We start from the raw sequence: 21,168 nt of genomic DNA, 5'->3' as shown, positions 1-21,168 counted from the left end.
GTGGTAAGGTGGACGCACCGACAGTGATGAAGGTGAGGTGGCTGATGGACTGGGTGCGATCAGGTAGCTCGTCACGTTCTGTCCTTTACCCCCTGCGATTAGATAATAGAAAATAGATTAAAAATGTTTCTCACCCATGGATGTCGTGAATGCCATATGGATGGATGTTGATTGTCTTGCAAGCGTTGGCTGCTGCTTTGGTGCTTTATTCTGACTTGTATTTGGGCGTCTTCAGCAACCTCCTGGCGTCTTCCTCTGTTAGCTTCCTTTTACTGCCTTCTTTTCTCTGATGATGGCTGGGAATGCTCTCTGATGATGGCTGGGAATATGTGTTGCTGCGCGTGGATGACTTCTCTGACTGAACGGCGTGAATGCTAGGAGCGATGCCTTCCTGATGGCGGTTGGCACTCTCCTCCGGTGGCTTCTCTCTGGTCGCGTCTCCCGACGGCTGCTTCCTGTTCTCTCGGATCACGACGGATGGCGGCCGGCGGCGAGGCCCTTTTCTTTCCTGGCGCTGCACCCCCTTTTTTGCGTGTCTTCTCTTCTGGCCGATCTCTCTGGCCGGCGGCGTCAGTTGCAGCTGGATCTACGATGGCCTCCCTCTCTGGTACTCTGCTTCTTTATAGGCAGCTGGCAAACGGATCAGTACTCGTGAGTGCGTTCAGAAATTCACGTAAGGATAAGTTCACCATCCCTCGCATGCGCCGGTTCTTTGGATAAGGACTGCGCTGAAGCTATTTTATTGCTCAGGTTGTTCCGGTCAACTAATCACGCGAATATTTTGGATCGCAGTGCATGCGGCCAACATTTGTAGATAAATAAGCATATTCAGGCATGCATGGATTGGATAGAAAGATCCCAAAGTCATCACGTAACCACAACTCCATTATTATCTTCAGCCCCTTTTTTTTTTACTAATTGATCATCGGATCTGTTCATTATTATTCCATTATTATTTTTCAACGTGTACGTACATGTATCAGCATATAAAAATCCATTGAACAACGGTGTCGCCGACTGTAGCAAAATGGTTCGTGCCAGATGCACGAGGGACAGTGGACAATGTTTACAGGTTCAGGCCGCTTAGAGATGCGTAACACCATACGTCCTGGTGAGTATGCTTGGTGAATGAGGTTACAAGGGAGCTCTCCGAATCGAGAATGCAGAGAGTTGAGGTGGGTGGCTGAGTAATAGGGTCGATCGTTCTGAAGGGGTGCCCCCTAGGCCTTATATATTCGACCGTGGGGCAATACACGTGGATATGATAACAATGTGTAACTAAAAGATAGTGAACTGTTTGAGTTTATCTCCCTATAGTTCTGCCGACCTATCCTCGCATGGCTCCGTTGCATGGGGGCTCCAGCGCGGGAAAGTCGGATCTCTGTTGTGGTCGCTCGCTCGACGTTGTGGGCCGTCCGGGCTCGCACCAATCCGGCCTCATGTCGACCTGCTTTGCTGATTGTCTCTCTCCAGGCCCACGAAAGAATGACCTTACAATTTATTGGGCCCTTGGGCCTTTCGTGAGGTCTTTTACTCTTCCAGTGGACCCGGGGATATCTGTCCCCCACAATTATCTAGTAGAAGTGAATTTATCTGGCTAACACTGTTTGACAAATAATGTGTTAAGTGATTTATGAGGGGTTGGAGAGTAGGGAGCAGATTGAAAGCGGCGGGAAGCATATTTTTTGACTCTCACTCTCTACTACAAATTGGTGACTAGATTCACTACACTCCCACCATGGAGTTACTTTTTTGTCGTTTGGCTGCACGAGACTGATTCTTGCTAGGAGTGGAGGTGTGGAAGACCTGACAAATGTCTTTTCCTAGGATTTACGTATATTTTTCCTCTGGCATAAGCTTCAACGGAATGGAAGCAATAATCAGTAATATTAACATACTATTAAGAACAATTATATTTCTATCGCAAGGTTTATACCCAAAATATTCCGTGCCGCCAGCTACAAATCTTGGTCTCACGCACCTCCACTTTGTTTGGGCTTTCTCCCCAATTTTTTTTTAAAAAAACTTCGCATGGAATTAGCACGTCCGGACGGCAAAACAAGGCGCATGCTAAATCACAAATTGCATGACAAGAGGTGATCAGATGAAAGAAGCCAAGCGAGAGCGATAAGGACGATGCAGGCGACACGTGCTGGACAAGTTCAAGTTAAAAGTGTCCAGTGGCGGTATAACAATAAATAAAAAGGTGGAAAGACTTTATTCGGTTTTGCAGGCTGATTCTTGGCATGCACTCAATCTCTCAAGAGCGTAGCTGCGTAGGGCTCTCGTCTTCTCTAGTGCAAGTGCATCATTTCCATCTCACAGTTTCTAAAAGCTAATTATTAATTAATTTATTTATTTTAAAGTTGTCTGCAATTATTTCAGAGGACCACGCATAAACGGGAGAAACTCACGCGAACGCATGCTTTGCCGTGAAGGACCAAGCAGGGCCCCGCGCGGGACGGGAAAAAAAGGCTCAGATTTTAGCGTGGGGTCCGCGCGTTCGTTCTAGTGCATACATACATGCTGTTTTATGTCAAAATCGCTTGGAATAAAAATGACATTTTTGTTAGGATGCCGTGTCCGGTTTCTATTCCGTCTCTGCACCAAATCCGATTTTGCTGACTGGGTTCGGTGGTTCTGGTGCCGACTTTTTGATGTTTTGTGTCACCTAACAGAAAACAAAGTCCCCGGCAACAGAATTTCCTGGTGCAGAGTACCGAATCCCGTGAAATCTGTGAATTAAAATCAAATCTTCATCTAGCCCGTAAGTAGGTCCAATTAGTGCTGTATTAAATTGAAGGCTCGCGAATGGCCGGGGCACATGTGTGAAATCTCACGAGAATTTGTTAAGTAGGATAGTACAATTTTGCTAGATGCTTTGAAATCTCTATCAATGATAACGAACGTTAACAAAGTCTTTTAGTCTCATACAAGTTAGAATAGCCTAGAATTAAAAATCCAATAAAACCTACAAACCAAGCTTTAGACACATGGGTAACTATTTTCCATACACTTAACTTTTTTTAAAAAAAATGTCCAACATCAATCCAGATGTTTTAAAATCTCTAATCTTTTTGCATAACATATAAAAAATATTTGCAAGAGAAATCATTTTTTTCGTAAATGTTGTAACGTCAAACTAAAAACAATTGCCAAATATAAAATAAAGCTTAGTGCATAAAAAATATCCTGAATTCTAATATGTGCACGCATTAAAAAGATACTGTTTGCTAGCGATAGCCCACACAAAATTTTCATTTAAAATAGGTTTAAGTTTAGCATGATTGAGAATTTCAAATTCCCTTTGGCATGAGCTCTAGACTTTGGTCAAACGAAAACAAGGTCCTTTAATTTTGTTTTCCGATTTTGCATGCCAGTTGTCATGTGGCTGGAAATGGTCATGGTTAGGTCCATGTGCACAGTGTAAAACACAGACGTGCAAAAGATTAAAAAAATAATATGCAGGAGCAGATAAAGCCAAAAGCATAGGAGGCCGCAAACTAAATAAAATAAGCATAGGGGGTCAAATAAGGTAGACCCTTACCAATGCAATCCTGACGTGCTTCACTTACCCGCCTAATTTTCTTTTTATTCCCGGCTAAAACCATTTTCTTTTCACAAAAGATTACGTGCCAACTTCCAAGAGGAGAGCTCGGAAAAGGAAAAGAAACGAAAGAAAGGAAAATCGAGGTAGAAGAAGGCTATGTGATGTGAGGGGAAATTACGTGAGATATAAGCCAAATCCATTGAATTCTATCGTTAGCTGGCTGCTTGAGCTGAGTTCTTTGATTGGCCTCCGGTGAGTGGTGACTCTTGAGCTCCGCCGCTTAACCTGCCAGTGTGCGAGCTCTGCGTCTTGCTATCCCTGACTATTTTCCTGCCTTCTGTCTCCATTTTCCTAGTGCTATACTAATTTCTGAAGACCTCCTGGAGGAATTCTCTGCTTCATTTCTCGAGCGGGTAATCTCTAATTTATCTGCTTTATTTGCCAAATCCTTACCTTCTTCATTCTTTTCTCTCTCTCTCTGTCTTTTTTTACTGTGATTTACGGCTTATATTCCTTCCATCTCTCCTCGTTTCTTCCCCGCCGTTACACAGGTTGCCGCCACCCTACGCTGTAAAACTTGATCTGTTCATGTCAATTTTTCCAGCTTTGATCAGCGGGGGTTTATGGTTTTTGCAGCTCTTACCCGCTTCGCCGGTTGTCCGATTTGCTGTGAAGCAGGAGAGCGGCCGCCTTCAGTCAAGGAAAATCGCTGAAGACAGCCGCAGATTGCCAGATTCGTAGTTCCGCTTCTGCTTCGGCGCACCTGTTCGGTGTGGAATGATGGAGGTGAGCCCGTCTCCGGAGCAAGGAGTGATGGCGGGAAGGGAGCCGTTCGGGCTGCCGAAGACCCCGGCAACGCCGCCGTCCTCCGGGGGCACGCAGGGCCTGCGCATGGCGTACACGACGGACGGCACCGCCATCTTCACCCCGGTGAGCTCCGTGCCGCCCGCGACGGCGACATACCAGCCCGTGGGCGGCAGCGCCGCGTCTGCTTCAAGCTTGGCTGGCGTAGGAGGCAATGGTGGCGCGCCCGTGCACTCGGGTGGCGCGGGTGAGCCGGGGACCAAGAAAAAGCGTGGCCGGCCAAGAAAGTACGGCCCCGACGGCTCCATGTCGCTGGCATTGGTGCCCGCATCCATGGCTGGGGAGCCGGCGCCGGCGGCTCTTGGAGCTTCCGGTCCTTTCTCGCCTAACGGCCCGAAGGCGCCGAACACTGCGCCGTCAGCGTCGCCGGACGGCGCGAAGAAGCGGGGCCGGCCGAAGGGCTCCACCAACAAGAAGCACGTGGCTGCGCTCGGTAATATTGGTGCACCCTCATCATCCGAGACCGCATTTTTTTTGTTGCTTTCTTATTTTATGATGAAACTCAAGAACGGGGAGGGGCAGTTTTATTCTTGTTTAATTTCTTGTATTTTCTGTCACAACGAATTATAAAATACGGCCTGGAGTCCAGATTTGCTCAGAATTGCTGGTTGGCTTTCGATCAGATCTGAGCTGATGGACTGCAAGAGTGGTGTCAGTAAATTAGTACTTTTACAGCCTTCTTTAAGAAAGAAGGAACCTCTTCTTTACTTTGCATCTATAGGATAGGCCATTTTAATTGAATCATTCTGCAATTTCTGTCGGAATGTCTAGCTTAAGCATGCTTAGGGCATGCTTGTTTTAGCTTATAGATTATATAATCTAGATAGATTATAATCTATATGTAGCTGTTTGGTAGTCTAGATTATACAAATGCAGATTATTTACAAAGACTACAGTACCCTTGTTTGTTTATTTGAGGTGAGAAAACAATGATGTCATATATTGTAATTTCTATTTACATAAGTCTTTTGCTAAAAATAATATTAAATAAGCTATTCTTGAGGAGATTATGAGATTATCATAATCTGAGCTTTAGATTATATAATCTGAACTCATAATCTAGTTGTTTATTTACCTGCTGTATTATTTACGCTGAATTATATAATCTATAGAGATTATAATCCGAAACAAACTGAGCCTCAGTGTTGGCTGTTACATTATTCAAGTACGAGATACTCCAATCCGTTTAATCGAGCATATGTTTTGCAGGGCCAGCGGGGGCAGGTTTTACGCCTCATCTTATTTTTGTAAAAGCCGGAGAGGTACAGTTAATCCTGGATTCTTTTTCATATATGTGCATGCCACTTGTCAGTAAATTATTCAGTTTATTTTTTTGTTAAATGAAGTAAGGTCTGCCTTAAGCTATTAATTGTAGTGCATTAGTGGCGCCTCTGCCGTTACTGAATTTTAAGGCTTACCTTGAGCACTTTACTAAAGCAGGACATATGATATTCTGGTCCATTGAATATGTGAGAAAAATGCAGTCATATGCCCGGCTTCCATACTTGCAGAACTTGAATGCTAAGTCTCTCACCCGGTATTGAGGCTTAAAGCTTAACTCCATATAATTTACGGGATGCTAAGTTAGTAGAGAGCCAATACAGTATTAGGCCTAGTTTGACAACATCATTTTTACAATGAATTTTCATTTTTACACGGGAAATTAGTTCATTTCTCCGGCCTGGTCACGACTCACTAGCTTCAGCTTCATTATCAGCTCCATCACCCATCTGTCTGTTATTTCCCCAAAAGTACCAGCATTCATCATGATTAGGCTTGTTATCTTTTAAACTAGAGATTGTATTTTATGACTTGTAACAGTTCTTTTGTAGCCAGATTGCGGGTAGACGTGAGTCTACTGTAGCAGGTGCTGGTAATCAGAGGTTCACTGCTGTAACTGGCTTGAACTTTGTTTGCTTTCCAGGACGTATCGGCAAAGATCATGTCGTTCTCGCAGCACGGGACACGCGCGGTCTGCATCCTTTCAGCAAACGGCGCCATATCAAATGTGACGCTTCGGCAATCTGCCACTTCGGGTGGAACGGTGACATACGAGGTTCGTATTTTGAATGCCACAAGTTATGAGTATCGAGTACACTTTGATACAGATAGTCAGCTCGAGTACTTTACTGCCAGGTACACTGGTACAGCGATTCAGAAGAGTGACCTTACTGATGTCTATTGTCTATACCGCGAGTCATCACTGTCGCTGGTATTTGTACTGCGCAGTCGGTGTAGGTGACGACGAATGAAAACTGAAATCTTGGTCTCCTGAATACCTGAAACAGGGTCGTTTCGAGATACTGTCTCTGTCCGGGTCGTTTCTTCTGTCAGAGAACGGTGGCCAGCGCAGTCGAACTGGTGGGCTCAGCGTTTCGCTAGCAGGCCCCGACGGCCGTGTCCTGGGTGGCTGTGTTGCCGGACTCCTGACGGCTGCTTCACCGGTACAGGTCTGCTGTCGTCCTCTGGATCCTGCTGGCTGAAAAAATCTGTACCTTCCTGGTTCATTCATTTCGTCGTGGTAGCATAAATTACAGAGCGTTGTCGGTCGTCGACTGTATCTCCAGATTTCCTTTCGACGCCACTCAATTGCCTTCCTCCGACTGCACTGTGATCAGTGACCACCATTGTTATCTGTACTGTGCAGATCGTAGTGGGGAGCTTCGACGCCGGTGGAAAGAAGCAGCCGAAGCAGCAGCAGCAGCAGCAGCTTGCTCCGTCACCGGCGCCACTAAATCTCGCGCCGACGGGCGTGGCGGCAGGGCCGAGCAGCCCGCCGTCCAGAGGCACATTGAGCCTAAGCGAGTCGTCCAGTGGCGCCCCGCCGAGCCCGCCGCACGCAGGGGCCAGCGGTGGCCATGGGCAGCAGCAGCAGCAGCCACAGCCAGGTGGCTTCTCCGGTCTGTTCTGGAAATGACGAGACCCCCGGACACCGTCTGACCGTGGTAGAACTGGCAGAAAGGACTAAAGGCGCGTGAGGCACTCGTCGAGGCCGAAGCTCACTCGGTGAGAAGCAGCGGTAGCTTGTAGGTGGTGTCAAGACTGTGTAGCTCTTGCTGTTGCTGTAGGTGTAAATCGTGCGTTGTGATTGTGAGGTGGTTGCTTATTGTCTGTCGTCTGGAATGGATGCCGTGTACTGAACCTGTGCCCCCAATGCAGCATGTCGGAAGTTCTTGGTTTCTTCTGCTTGGGTGCATCGGCTTGCCGCACGATATGCATCCATGCCCATAATAATACGTGTATAGATCCACCTTGTTGTGAAGGTCACACACAACTCACAATGCAAACTTGTCTGAAAAGATTGATACAAAATGGCAAATTTTCGCGCTGCTGCTGGAGCTGCGCGGCGGCAGCCGCACGCCTCGTGGCGCGGAACTCTGGGAGCCGCTGCTCGTCTCAGTCGCACGAGAGTGGACACCGAAGACACGATTTGCGTCACAACAGCGGGAAAGCAGGGTCCAGTGTCCAGGAGAGGATTTTTCAGAACGACCATGATGATTTTTTAAAACAGCTATCCATACATCAGACATTAAAATGACTCTTCCATATCTTAGGATTAGTTTAGAAACTTAAATCCCTTCAAGATTAAAGGAGATTTAAGTTTCTAAATTAGCCTGTAATATATTTACAAATACGGTCATTTGAAGTGGTTGGCTTGCAACTAATATAGTATTCGTTTGTTCATAAATACATGACATCGTTGATTTTTTTTAAAAAAATTGACCTTTCGTCTTATTTAAAAAAATAATGAGTTATTATTTATTTTTTTATTTGTTTTATCACTTAAGATAGTTTATGCTTGATTTAAAATTTTACTTTTTTTGAATAAAACAACTGGTCAAAGTTTTAAAAAAAGACAACGGTATCATATATTTGTGAGCAGAGATAGTAAGTTTAGAGGACTGTTTACAATTGGATTGCATCTAATATAGTAAGTAGTAACCAAGGGAGTAGACGACTGTTCAGAATTTAATTAACTCTCAGAGCATTTGGCATGATAGTTGAACATAAAATACATGTTTGATTCACTGTCTAATTTACCATCTTTATCTAATTTTTTCAGTCTAAAGTTAGTTTTTTTTTCAATTTAGATAACTACCTTTAAATAAAGCGTGGCATAATAGCCAAGAACTAGACAGACCTAGAGAATTTCACTGCTAGATTGATTTGGTTAGCCAAGCCTGTGGCGATGCTATAAGTAGCAAGATTGGGAATTGGAGACAAGACATGACATGCAACCATTGTCTGCATAAACTGGTAGTTTTTTCGTTCTAGTCATCTTATAATACTAGGTCAGTGCCCGTGCGTTGCAACGGGATCATATAATACCTCGATAACTTATATATACAAATGTGTGTTATACTGTTATGAGTTGGAGGACGACATCCACGAACCGTCCAGGATGACGTTAAAGAGAAACTCGGGACTGTGACGCACGAGCACTCATTTAATAGTGTAGTATACAAGATTTAACAAGAAAATTTAAAGGCAAAAATTCAAGAATGATCTTTCATAGAACATCATAGTTTAGATATTCAAATCAAAAAATATAAAATAAACATAAGCATAAATGTGGATCTATCTGGTTCTTGAGCGCCTCGAACACCTCCTCGAGGGACTTGCCGACCTCGGACACGAGGCGCTTGAGCGTCTCCTCGATGTCGGACTCGGTGGTGGCTGAGCCCTCGTCGGCGAAGCCACCTTTCTTGAGCTTGCTGTTGCGGCAGCGGTGCGTGATCTGCACCTCCTCGGAGAGGTTGGCGAGGTTGAGCATGTGCAGGATGGAGCTCGCCACGAGGATGGCGTCGACGGGGGCCAGCCCCATGAGCTTGGCGCTGAGCTCGCCCAGCTTCGTCGTGTCTCCTTTGCCCTCGTAGTCGGCCGAGACCTCGTAGCACTCCTGGACCTGCATGCATGCATTACAGTAAGCACCGGCGGGAGACGTACGAGCAGTGCCGCGCGCAGGCGGCAACCGGTCGAAGAAGAAATGGGCGGCGGCGGTGGTTAGTTACAAATTCGCGAAGGCTGGGCCCATGGAGGTCCTGGAGGATGTTGAGGAAGCGATCAATGAGCAGCGCATCGTACTCGATGAGCTTGTCGTCCTCGGAGACCTTGCCTGGGACCAGCTGATGGAGCTGCGTGTCGATGGAGTGGTGCTTCTCGCCGGGAGCCTTGGTCGACGCCATGGCGCGGCGGGAAGCTAAGCGGGGAAGCAAGACGGTTGGAGCGGCACGGCGTGCTGCTTGTGCTGCTGCGATGCGATTGGTGATCAATGCAATGCGCGGGTGGGAATGGAAAGGGCAAAACAGGAAAATGAAAAAGACAGAACAAAAAAAGGGAGGCTACCCTTACAGCCTTAATAAGTAGTAGAGATACCTGCAATTTTAGAAAAGAACCAAATAGTGTCACACGGGTTTAAGCTTGGAGGCAAGGGAAGAAGAGAGATTTGGAGCGAGTGGTACCATGAACATTGATTAATACGCAGACAATCACATATGCCCAAAGTGGCCAACTGCAAAAAATAGATGTGCTCGTGTATGAATACCACATGTAGCAAAAATATTAAAGAAAATTAATAGCTCTTGATATGCTATAACCAAGTTCGAAGAAGGCTAAATATTTAGATAGCTTTAACTGGCATTATCAATCGGAAGGAGCAAAGAAGTCCCTAAAGTTTGGGTCATTATGTAGCTACCAACTTATGTATTGGAAAAATCCATCATAGGTCTTCTTCTTAAATGCAATGCCGCGGGAGCGGTCTTACCCCCGCAAGTCCAGTTTCCTCAACACAGCCACCATACTGGATCTCATCGGAAACTATTTCTAGACCAATATACTTGAATGCTTCATTATTCGAATCAAGAAATCTACTCTATCAAAGGTAGTTTTCTTGATGCTTAATTGATCACATGAAAAGTGAATACTCTGTAGAGTAAATTCTGCTTTACCTGATACCAATAGTCCCATTGTAATAATCTTCCATGCTCCGTACCATGTATTTATGGAAGTCATATGAATGTGGTAGCTTGTGATACTAATAAGAAAAACACATGAACAAAGTGGCATATTAGAATCATCTTGGCAGGGGGAGGAGGTGGGGCGAGGATGCTAAAACATTAGAAAAAAATTAGAGTACTCACTGTGACAAAGCCCAACCTCAGTGCCAAATAGTCTGACCTTATTATGGAGCCCTTGAATTGGCGCAAAAAGCAAAGCTATAATGCAATTAAAGAAACTTTAAATCCAAGTGATTATGGATGTATACTACTTATTTGAGGCTTCAGATACATGAATCTTTTGACTATGGTCGGTGACACTCTTAGATGTTCTTTCATCAGTAAACTTGAGGTTGAATTCGAAATGACTGGATGAGCTAGAAAAATAAGGCATTTTTATGTCTTTACACGGTAATACACTAATCAGATAACAAAGGATGATACAGTCAGTATCTGTTCCACAGAAAGATCAAGAAACAGAAAAGGAATTTTACCATCCAAATAAGTATTTTATTTTTGCTCCATGGATGAGAAGCATTGTTAAAAACAAAGGTTGACTGCCTTCTCATCACCTTGGTTCTCCTAGCTGAGAGAGACAAAAATCAGTGAGGTAGTACACATCAACAGGGTTGCATAAAACATGGCCAAACAAAGCATCCACTTCCAGCAGATGACCGGATGACCCTACCTTTCAATTCCTCAGCAGCAATTGGACCTGCTAAGGTTTCCCACTTCCTCCAGCTATAGATCTGCACCAATAGCAGAAAGATATATACCATAATAAACTCAGAAGAAAATAAGAGGGAAAAATGTCAGAGCCGCAATTAGGCAGTGAGCACGAACCTTGATCATGGACAGAACCACTGTTACAAAACTGTACAACACATGAGTGATACCAAGGATGAAGAGAAACCGGTGCAGCTGCTCAAGGCCCTCGTACGAAACAAAAGGTTCATGGCCCTACAAGTGACAGATTAGGTTCCAACCCAAGCGATGAGTGAACAGTCTGCTCCACTCCCAGTTCCATTGATCTCAATAGGCTGGGAGCAGGACATCTGGGTTACCAATACCTCGCCACAGACGTGCAGCCGCTGGCCACCGAACATGTTCTTGTCGAGCGCCGTCTGGTTGGCGTCCGTGTTGCGCAGCAGGTCCTGGTAGTCGCTCTCAGAGCAGATGTAGAAGCGGCTGGTGAAGAGCGAGGACGGCACGCAGATCTCCGATATGAAGCGTGCCGTCTGGCTGAGCAGCAGCGAGATGACTCCGAGCAGCATCAGCTCTGCGTGCAGACATGGCTTCTATTGGTGAGAGGCTAACAGTCGACTATGAGTTAGTATATTTAAAGGTTCATTAGTATATTTAAAGGTTCATCTGTTTCATTGGCAATGGGTGAAATTGGCAGGTGGAGGCATTATAGTGGACCCTGAATATGGTATGACAAATTGACAACCAATAACCATGGACCTCAAAAATATTGGATATAGAGACGAACCTTTTGTCCTCACGAAGGATGTGACTTGGGAATTCTACAGACATATTAACTTTTAAACCCAAAAAGTGACAAGAAACAAGATGATGAGCTACATTATTTTGCCCAGAAAAAAATATTATCAGAGTCGAGGATATTAATGATGAATAAGATTATGATCAATTTGATGATGTACCCTCCTTTTAAAGTGGATGCTGACACAAGAATCCTATTTAATAATGTAGAAACTCCATATTTGTGGTAAGACCATTACTAATGAAGAACTATAAATAAGAAGTTTTTTACTGTATTCTTGCGATGAATTATTATTAGTGGCAATAAGTTTTGGTGGCTAACATATCTTTCTCTGTTTGTGCCAGAAACATGAGAATGCCTGTTTGGGCATCCTCAACGGATCCAAAGTCAATCTCAAATACCCGAGCATTCTTGGAAGTAGGAAGTTCAGACAAAACCAATTACTCCAATTAATAAGTTTATTCATGATTCGCACAACAATTGATCCAATGGAAGTAAAACTGAACTCTAGTCTCCAGTAAACAAATGTCGACTAAAATAAATTGAGATGACAATAGTCAAACGCAGGAGCTGAAGAATTTGCAAACCAACTAAAATAATCTTCAAACTTTACATTTTTCTAGAAAAATAATTAATGTGTGACCCAACACACATTCACATATTATATTCGATTACCAGGTATGAAGCTTATATCAAAAGTAATAGTACATCATATGTATGACATCAGCATATTAAATTTGTAGTGAGGTGTGCAAAGGTTATGATATTGTTTTTTCTTTTGGTTCTGCTCCTGCCATGTTTATTATTTATACACTAAGACAACCTTTAAGGTTTTCTTTTGCTCATGTAATAGCACCCAATCCACATTAGACAAGAAGATGAACATCAATTCTAAAACCTTATTTAGCGCCAGGAGATAACTTTGATTTGTATCTACATTACTCCAAGATTCACCTTGACAAACTGTGCTACTGTCAGAATCCCAGCAATCCATGCTACAAGAGAGGAACACTTATATAGAAAACAAGATCAGACTGACCGTACCTTTGCAGATAACATGTCATTGCGCTTAGTAGCTACCCTGATGTCTTTCTCCACATTCTTCATCTCCCTCTGCACATCTGCAAAGACAAAGAGAAAGAAGAACAATCCACTCCAAAAATTAACAAGAAAAATAGTGAAAACAACATGAATAACTGAGTTCAATTATTTTGTTAACCAATAGCTCAAAGAAATCTAGTGTTCTGATATACAATGATGTACAAAGTATGAAGCTTTCAAAATTGTGAAGGTTCTTAACCAGTCACCTTCTACAAAGAAGCCTCCTACAATAGCATCATGCAATCTAGTCCATTATCCTTAAATGTATTAATATATTGCAATATATCATATACATCTCTGCTCGACAACAATGCCTGAATTTGCTACCTCAATTCCTTCGGAATTAGCCTTCCAAACTGGTGCTCTTCTTGTTGATGTGCCATGCATCAAGGCAGCATGGCAAACGTGGGCAAGTCACCGCACCACGGGATTGTGCTCCCTAGCCCACAGTTGTTGTTTCTCGATGTGGCGTTGTCGTCGTTGCCGCTGATGTTGACAACATTCCAGTTGCTAGTGTATCATGCCGTGTTAGAATGCGCTGTCGGGGAAGGGAGCACGTAGCAGCAGTTGTCCATGAACCACAAAGGCATGAACAGAGTGAGCTAAGAAATTAAATATTGACACAAACCAATCAAATTCTCCTATCTAGATGCTTAGCTTCCTAATTTGTCCTGTAAAGCAGTAGAACAAAAGTAAAAGTTTACAACCATGCAATGGTTAACAAAGAGGATAATCAATGCAGTCGGATTAAAAAATTGATACCACCTTTCAGCGTGAATGGCAGCTGCATTTAGTCAAAGGCTTCAAGAGTCAGCTCTACATTTTCGAGCAATATTACTTCTGCAAATCAGGGGCACCAAAAAAATAGTCACAATCAGATACACAGCAAAGTGAATTAAGCATTGCACTATAACCAAAAATCTATCGGATGTAAGCTACCGCAATTCATGCCTAGCAAAACAAAAACTGGAATCCATGCTAAAACCCAAGCAACCAGAGGACTCGACGCGAGATCTCTCTGCATAATTGCAGCAAAATCGAAACCACACAGGCGGAGAAAAAACAAGCAAAAAACGCTACAAAATTTTCTAGCCCAAAAAACTCAGATTCCTTGGCAAGCGGCATTGCTCTCAAACCAAGACAGACGGCTACATAAGACTCCACCGGTATACCACCAGCTTAGAAAAACAGCTGAAAGAACTATAGTACAGAAAGGTGATGTTGAAAGTTCCATTCCCCTATAGCTGATGCTTCCAAATAGAAAGCTTTTAGAATATAGAGCAAAGACCAGGAGATGTTCCAAGGCCCAGATGTGTATAGCATACCCTTTGAAAGCTTAAGCATTTAAACAGAACATTTCTAGCTACATATTCAAAGCCCATAAATATGCCTCTTATGAAGAAGAGTATAAGCTAAAGAGACATTAGAACATTTTTAACTACCCAGGACCCTCCTATAAGTTTCCAAGAAGGTAATGAAACATTGAGTGCCAATCCAATGACTGAACAGCAAGCTGGTTGTTCCAAGAAGGAACTTCGAAAGGTGACACCAGGATTTTGGCCATCAAGAATTGCAGTTCCACACAGATACTACAGGCACTAACAGTAACTTTAAAACAACATACAGAATTGTAAACTGATATTACAGCTTACATGGTTATCACATCCCCTGTCGATGCAACGATGTAATTGACCACCCGGCATCCGGCGCTAGATTTGGTGCCTCGATATTGTTCTCTTATCACTCATTTATGCTTCCGGTCTGTCCATAGCAAGGCTAAATATATATATCATCAATAAGCCTGACCAAACATTTCCACAATCGAATTGGCAATCAGCATCATCAGCTAAATAGCGTCTGAATCATCCTTGTTATAGGCCAATGGGAACTCATCAAACTGCTCCGTGACATCGCAGCCCTCTCCGATGCTCTTCAGAGCGTGGAAAACCCGATACATTGAATGCCTCTCCGTCACACGGGGCTGGGTGCAAGCAAAAGCTATCTTCAAGAACTCCTGAATCTCTGCCTCATGGCCCTTTCCACGCAATGGTTTATCAATAGCATCACTGATTCGACCAGAAGCCTTGAGCTGGTTAACCCAGTCCACCAATGTCCCCTTGAATCCTTCACCCGTCACGTCAGTAACCACAGCAGCAGACTCCTGCCCGCTAACAAGCTCAAACAATATCACCCCAAATGCATACGCATCGCCTTTCATCGTACCAACTGGATTGCTAGCATACTCTGGAGCAACATAGCCAAACTCCCCAAAGTCCCCGTTCAGGAAAGGACTGGTATCACCACCCTCGCCAGGCGCCATCCGGACCAACCTTGTGAGTCCAACATCCGTGATCCGAGCATCATAATCCTCGTCGAGAAGCACTGCACTCGAGCTCAAATTCTGGTGAATCTGCGGAACCTGGAACCCATGGTGCAGCCACGCAAGCCCCCTTGCTGCCCCCACGGCGATCCTAAGTCGCGTTGCCCAATCCAGCGGCGCTTCCCCTGGCTTCTTCATCACCGATGAAAGAGCCCCACTCTCCATATGCTTATACACCAGCAGCCTCTCGTCCTCGACAACACAGAAGCCCAGCAGTGGCACGATGTTAGGATGCCGCAGCTGCCCCATACGACCCATCTCTGCCCTGAACGCCTTCTCCGAAAGTGGGCACGAGTGCAGGCGCTTGACCGTCAGCGCAGACCCGTCCCGTAGCACGGCTCGGTAAGCTATCCCCGCCTGCGAGCTCCCGGCGACCACGATGTGGCTAGTGCTGAAGTCATGGGTGGCGGCCATCAGGTCAGCGAGCTTGACCTTCACGATGGGCTTCTGGAACAGCGAGACCGGGACCAGGCGGTTGTGCGCCGCCCGCAGCCTCTCGGTCCACCAGCTCCCGTCTTCCCCACCGCCCGACTCGCTGGTGCCGCGCCTGTGGCGACGGCGGCCTCCTTTGCCCTTCCCGGTGCACTGCCAGAAGAAGTAGGCGAGGAGCAACGAGGCGGCGGCGCTGAAGACTCCCGCGGCTATGACGATGCCAAGGCCGGTGCTCCCCAGCCCGCGGCCGCAGCGAGAGGATACGGGGCGGCCGCAGAGGGGGTTTATTTTAGCGCCATGGCGAGCGGGCAATGGCGACAGTTGTGGGCAAGTGTCGAGGGTTGAGGGGCGGCAGTTGAGAGGAAGCGAAAGAGGCAACGACAGGGTCACCGGCGTACCTTGGCGACGTCAAGGGGGTTGACAAGAATGGCGGACACGACGGCAGCGCCGGCCGCCACCAGAGCCCGCTCGGTGAATCCGGCGAATCCCCTGGCCTTGCTCCATCGCTGGCTGGCAGTGAGGCAGGGGAAGGGACCAGAAGGAGGGGAGCTAACCATCTCGGGTGGGAGCGGCGGGGAAGGAGGAGGCACGCGGCGCGTGGGTGGGGAGCATAACCATCACGATTCGGCATGGGGAGGACGGGGTGTGCGGCGGGGGAGGCGCGTTGATGGCGCGGTAGGGGCGAACGAGGCGGGTGTGGGAGAGGGGAATGCGCGGTTGAGGAGGCGAGGCCGGAGCTACTGGATTGCGATGAGGAGTGGGCGCACGATTGTTGCGCGGAGGCAAGGCGAGGGCGGATCTCCCGACCATCTCGTGGGGGTGAGGGAGGGCGGGCTCGCGGGGGATCGACAACGCACAATAGAGAGAGAGGTGTGCACGGACGGTCTAGATCGCCGGAAGGCAGAACGCCAAAAAGGCAGGCTACTCTTAGAGGCTTAATAAGTAGTAGAGATTTTCCATCCATACATATCACACAAACCTTTTTTATGACGTGGAAAAAGAGTTAAGAGAAAAGATAATAATGTTATATCTTAAGGAAAATAATACATAGTCATGTGATCATATGCATTGGAATTTTAACCATCTAGCCTATTTGAATACTGAGAGCACCTAGAGGGGGGGTGAATAGGTGATCCTGTAAAACTTCAAAACTTAAGCCACAAAAACTTGTTAAGTGTTAGCACAATTATGGCCAAGTGGCTAGAGAGGAGTCAAAACACAATAACCACAAGAAATCAATCACAGAGATGACACGGTGGTTATCCCGTGGTTCGGCCAAGTACAAAACTTGCCTACTCCACGTTGTGGCGTCCCAACAGACGAGAGTTGCACTCAACTCCTCTCAAGTGATCCAATGATCAACTTGAATACCACGGTGTTCTTGCTTTTCTTTTCTCAATCCCTTTTGCGAGGAATCTCCACAACTTGGAGCCTCTCGCCCTTACAAAAGATGTTCACAGAGAATCACGGAGCAAGGGAGGGAATGAGCAACGCACACAAGACTTCAAAAGATCAGAGCAACACGCACACAAGCAGCAATAAGAGCTCGCAACACAACTCAAAGAGTACACAACTCCACAAGAGTTCTATATGCTATCACAATGAATCGAATGCGCTAGATCAATGTCTTGGTGCTTAGAAAGGTTGTAGGAATGCTTGGTCTCCTCCTCCATGCGCCTAGGGGTCCCTTTTATAGCCCCAAGGCAGCTAGGAGCCGTTGAGAACACAACTGGAAGGCTATCCTTGCCTTCTGTCGTCGGGCGCACCGGACAGTCCGGTGCACACCGGACACTGTCCGGTGCCCGATTTGTTTCCATACAAAGCTCATCAGACCGTTGCTTTCTGATGCAGATCTGCGCACAGTTGGCGCACCGGACATGTCCGGTGCACACCGGACAGTCCGGTGTACCTTTCCGACCGTTGGCTCGGCCACGTGTCGCGCGCCGATCGCGCGGCCGACCGTTGGCCCGGCCGACCGTTGGCTCACCGGACAGTCCGGTGCACACCGGACAGTCCGGTGCACACCGGACAGTCCGGTGCACACCGGACAGTCCGGTGAATTTTAGCCGAAGTCGCCAGAGAAAAACCCGAGAGCGGCTGGTTTGCTCCACGCTGGTCTGGCGCACCGGACACTGTCCGGTGCACACCGGACAGTCCGGTGCCCCAGCCCGAAACAGCCTTTGGCTGCACACAGCCACTCTCCACTTCCTTTCTTTTCTTCTTCTTTCTGTTTCTTACACTTAGATAAATATATTAGTACACAAAACCAATGTACTAAGACTTAGAAACATACCTTTGTTGAAGATTTGCACTTTGTTCATCCATGGGCATTGATTCACATTTAAGTACTTGTGTTGGCACTTAATCACCAAAATACTTAGAAATGGCCCAAGGGCACATTTCCCTTTCAATCTCCCCCTTTTTGGTGATTTATGCCAACACAACATAAAGCAACTAGAACAAGTGCAAAATCACTTCAAATAAAAACTAACTTTGAGATTTATCCAATTTTGGCATATATGGATCATCTTTTGCCACCACTTGGTTTGTTTTTGCAAATCAAACTCAAATCTCTATCTCTAAGTCAAACACACATGTTGAAGTATAAAGAGAGTCATTCCAAAAGAGATTGATCAAAGATTTCAAAAACTCCCCCTAAATCCCATAATCAATACTTCTCCCCACAAGAAGCCAACTTTTCACAAAAGAGACAATAAGAGAGTTTTGACAAAACAAAAGCTCTACTCTACTATTTTCAAATCTCTCAAGTGGTAGCTGATCCATTTATCGCTTTGGCCTTTATTTTCTCCCCCTTTGGCATCAAGCACCAAAACGGGATCAATCTTGGCCTTGGAACCCCATTGCCTCACCAAAATTTTCAATTAAGAGCAAATGGCAATAAGAGTTCATGAGATGGACTTGGAATGAGTTACCCTCTCATCGGAGTGCAGTGGAAGTCTTGCATGATCCAAGTCCACCTTTTCCCTTTCAATTCTCCTTTGAGACTAAATCACAACAAACTCAAGCATATGGTTAGTCTCAAAGGATCAAGTTGTAACACATCTCCCCCTAAACATGTGCATCACTTTGCAACGGACTTGTGAGGTCCAGGGAGTGTTTGTACAACTTGAGCACCATAATAAGCAACAAAATGCAGAATGACCATGATCAAAGGCATAAGCACATGTATGCTACAATTCAATCCAAGTTCCGCGAATCTAAGACATTTAGCTCACTACGCAGCCTGCAAAAGGTCTTCTCATCTAGAGGCTTGGTAAAGATATCGGCTAGCTGGTTCTCGGTGCTAACATGAAACACTTCGATATCTCCCTTTTGCTGGTGGTCTCTCAAAAAGTGATGCCGGATGTCTATGTGCTTTGTGCGGCTGTGCTCAACAGGATTCTCCGTCATGCGGATCGCACTCTCATTATCACATAGGAGTGGGACTTTGCTCAGATTGTAGCCAAAGTCCCTGAGGGTTTGCCTCATCCAAAGTAGTTGCGCGCAACACTGTCCTGCGGCAACATACTCGGCCTCAGCGGTGGATAGGGCGACGGATGTTTGTTTCTTAGAGTTCCATGACACCAGGGACCTTCCTAAGAATTGGCACGTCCCCGATGTACTCTTCCTATCGACCTTACATCCAGCATAGTCGGAGTCTGAGTATCCAACTAAGTCAAAGGTAGACCCCTTTGGATACCAGAGCCCGAAGCAAGGCGTAGCAACCAAATATCTAAGAATTCGCTTCACTGCCACTAAGTGACACTCCTTAGGATCGGATTGAAATCTAGCACACATGCATACGCTAAGCATAATATCCGGTCTACTAGCACATAAGTAAAGTAATGACCCTATCATTGACCGGTATGCTTTTTGATCTACGGACTTACCTCCTTTGTTGAGGTCGGTGTGTCCGTCGGTTCCCATCGGAGTCTTTGCGGGCTTGGCATCCTTCATCCCAAACCGCTTTAGCAGATCTTGCGTGTACTTCGTTTGGGAGATGAAGGTGCCGTCCTTGAGTTGCTTCATTTGGAACCCAAGGAAGTAGTTCAACTCGCCCATCATCGACATCTCGAATTTCTGCGTCATCACCCTGCTAAACTCTTCACAAGACTTTTGGTTAGTAGAACCAAATATTATGTCATCGACATAAATTTGGCACACAATCAAATCACCATCACATGTCTTTGTAAAAAGAGTTGGATCGGCTTTCCCAACCTTGAAAGCATTAGCTATTAAAAAGTCTCTAAGGCATTCATACCATGCTCTTGGGGCTTGCTTAAGTCCATAGAGCGCCTTAGAGAGCTTACACACATGGTCGGGGTACCGTTCATCCTCGAAGCCAGGGGGTTGCTCTACGTACACCTCCTCCTTGATTGGCCCGTTGAGGAAAGCGCTCTTCACATCCATTTGGTACAACCTGAAAGAATGGTGAGCGGCATATGCTAGCAAGATACGAATGGACTCTAGCCTAGCCACAGGAGCGAAAGTCTCCTCAAAGTCCAAACCTGCGACTTGGGCATAACCTTTTGCCACAAGTCGAGCCTTGTTCCTCGTCACCACTCCGTGCTCGTCCTGTTTGTTGCGGAACACCCACTTGGTTCCCACAACATTTTGCTTCGGACGAGGCACCAGTGTCCAAACTTCATTGCGCTTGAAGTTGTTGAGCTCCTCCTGCATGGCCAATACCCAATCCGGATCTAGCAAGGCCTCCTCTACCCTGAAAGGTTCAATAGAAGAGACAAAAGAGTAATGCTCACAAAAATTAACTAATCTAGATCGAGTAGTTACTCCCTTGCTAATATCACCCAGAATTTGGTCGACGGGATGATCCCTTTGAATCATCGCTCGAACTTGGGTTGGAGGTGCCGGTTGCGCTTCTTCCTCCATCACTTGATCATCTTGTGCTCCCCCTTGATCAAGCGCCTCCACTTGAGGTACCTGTTCGTCATCTTCGGTTGGGGGATGCACCATAGTTGAGGAAGAAGGTTGATCTCGTTCATCTTGTTCCTGTGGCCGTACTTCTCCAATCGCCATGGTCCGTATAGCGGCCGTCGGAACGTCTTCTTCATCTACATCATCACAATCAACAACTTGCTCTCTTGGAGAGCCATTAGTCTCATCAAATACAACGTCGCTAGAGACTTCAACCACACCCGATGATTTGTTGAAGACTCTATACGCCTTTGTATTTGAGTCATAACCTAATAAAAACCCTTCTACAGCTTTGGGAGCAAACTTAGAATTTCTACCCTTCTTTACTAGAATGTAGCATTTACTCCCAAATACACGAAAGTACGATACATTGGGTTTGTTACCGGTTAGTAGCTCATACGACGTC

The 21,168-nt window shown here is 45.8% G+C and overlaps 1 protein-coding gene and 2 pseudogenes across 8 annotated transcripts; 1 reads left to right on the top strand and 2 right to left on the bottom strand.

Annotated features, from left to right (window-relative positions):
* Positions 1 to 3,510: 3,510 nt before the first annotated feature.
* LOC100283408 (uncharacterized) lies at positions 3,511 to 7,692 on the top strand. Of its 6 annotated transcripts, none has more exons than XM_008669813.4 (7): positions 3,511 to 3,802; positions 3,906 to 3,963; positions 4,187 to 4,847; positions 5,624 to 5,676; positions 6,339 to 6,470; positions 6,703 to 6,864; positions 7,062 to 7,692. In XM_008669813.4, exons 3-7 carry the CDS (start codon positions 4,328 to 4,330, stop codon positions 7,329 to 7,331), a joined length of 1,137 nt encoding a protein of 378 aa, XP_008668035.1. In that variant the 5' UTR covers positions 3,511 to 3,802; positions 3,906 to 3,963; positions 4,187 to 4,327; the 3' UTR covers positions 7,332 to 7,692.
* A 1,127-nt stretch (positions 7,693 to 8,819) lies between these two features.
* Positions 8,820 to 16,600, bottom strand: LOC103647543 (phosphoenolpyruvate carboxylase and MLO-like protein 4 fusion pseudogene; annotated as a pseudogene). 2 transcript variants are annotated; one of them, XR_004549332.2, is made up of 13 exons: positions 14,668 to 16,600; positions 13,781 to 13,855; positions 13,343 to 13,553; positions 12,959 to 13,035; positions 11,481 to 11,689; positions 11,254 to 11,370; positions 11,099 to 11,159; positions 10,905 to 10,996; positions 10,555 to 10,629; positions 10,363 to 10,448; positions 9,877 to 9,926; positions 9,427 to 9,665; positions 8,820 to 9,320 (listed from the first exon to the last, which is right to left on the bottom strand). The product of XR_004549332.2 is annotated as a phosphoenolpyruvate carboxylase and MLO-like protein 4 fusion pseudogene, transcript variant X2 (transcript). The 2 variants fall into 2 exon arrangements; XR_004549331.2 differs by having other exon boundaries at positions 8,823 to 9,320; positions 13,343 to 13,686; positions 14,668 to 14,805.
* LOC103647544 (serine/threonine-protein kinase pseudogene) lies at positions 15,066 to 16,385 on the bottom strand (annotated as a pseudogene).
* Positions 16,601 to 21,168: the final 4,568 nt, after the last annotated feature.

Source organism: Zea mays, chromosome 2 (genome assembly GCF_902167145.1).
Source record: "Zea mays cultivar B73 chromosome 2, Zm-B73-REFERENCE-NAM-5.0, whole genome shotgun sequence".
NCBI classification, from domain to species: domain Eukaryota; kingdom Viridiplantae; phylum Streptophyta; class Magnoliopsida; order Poales; family Poaceae; genus Zea; species Zea mays.
Note: the sequence above shows the minus strand (reverse complement) of the source record. Positions and strands in the feature narration are given on the sequence as shown.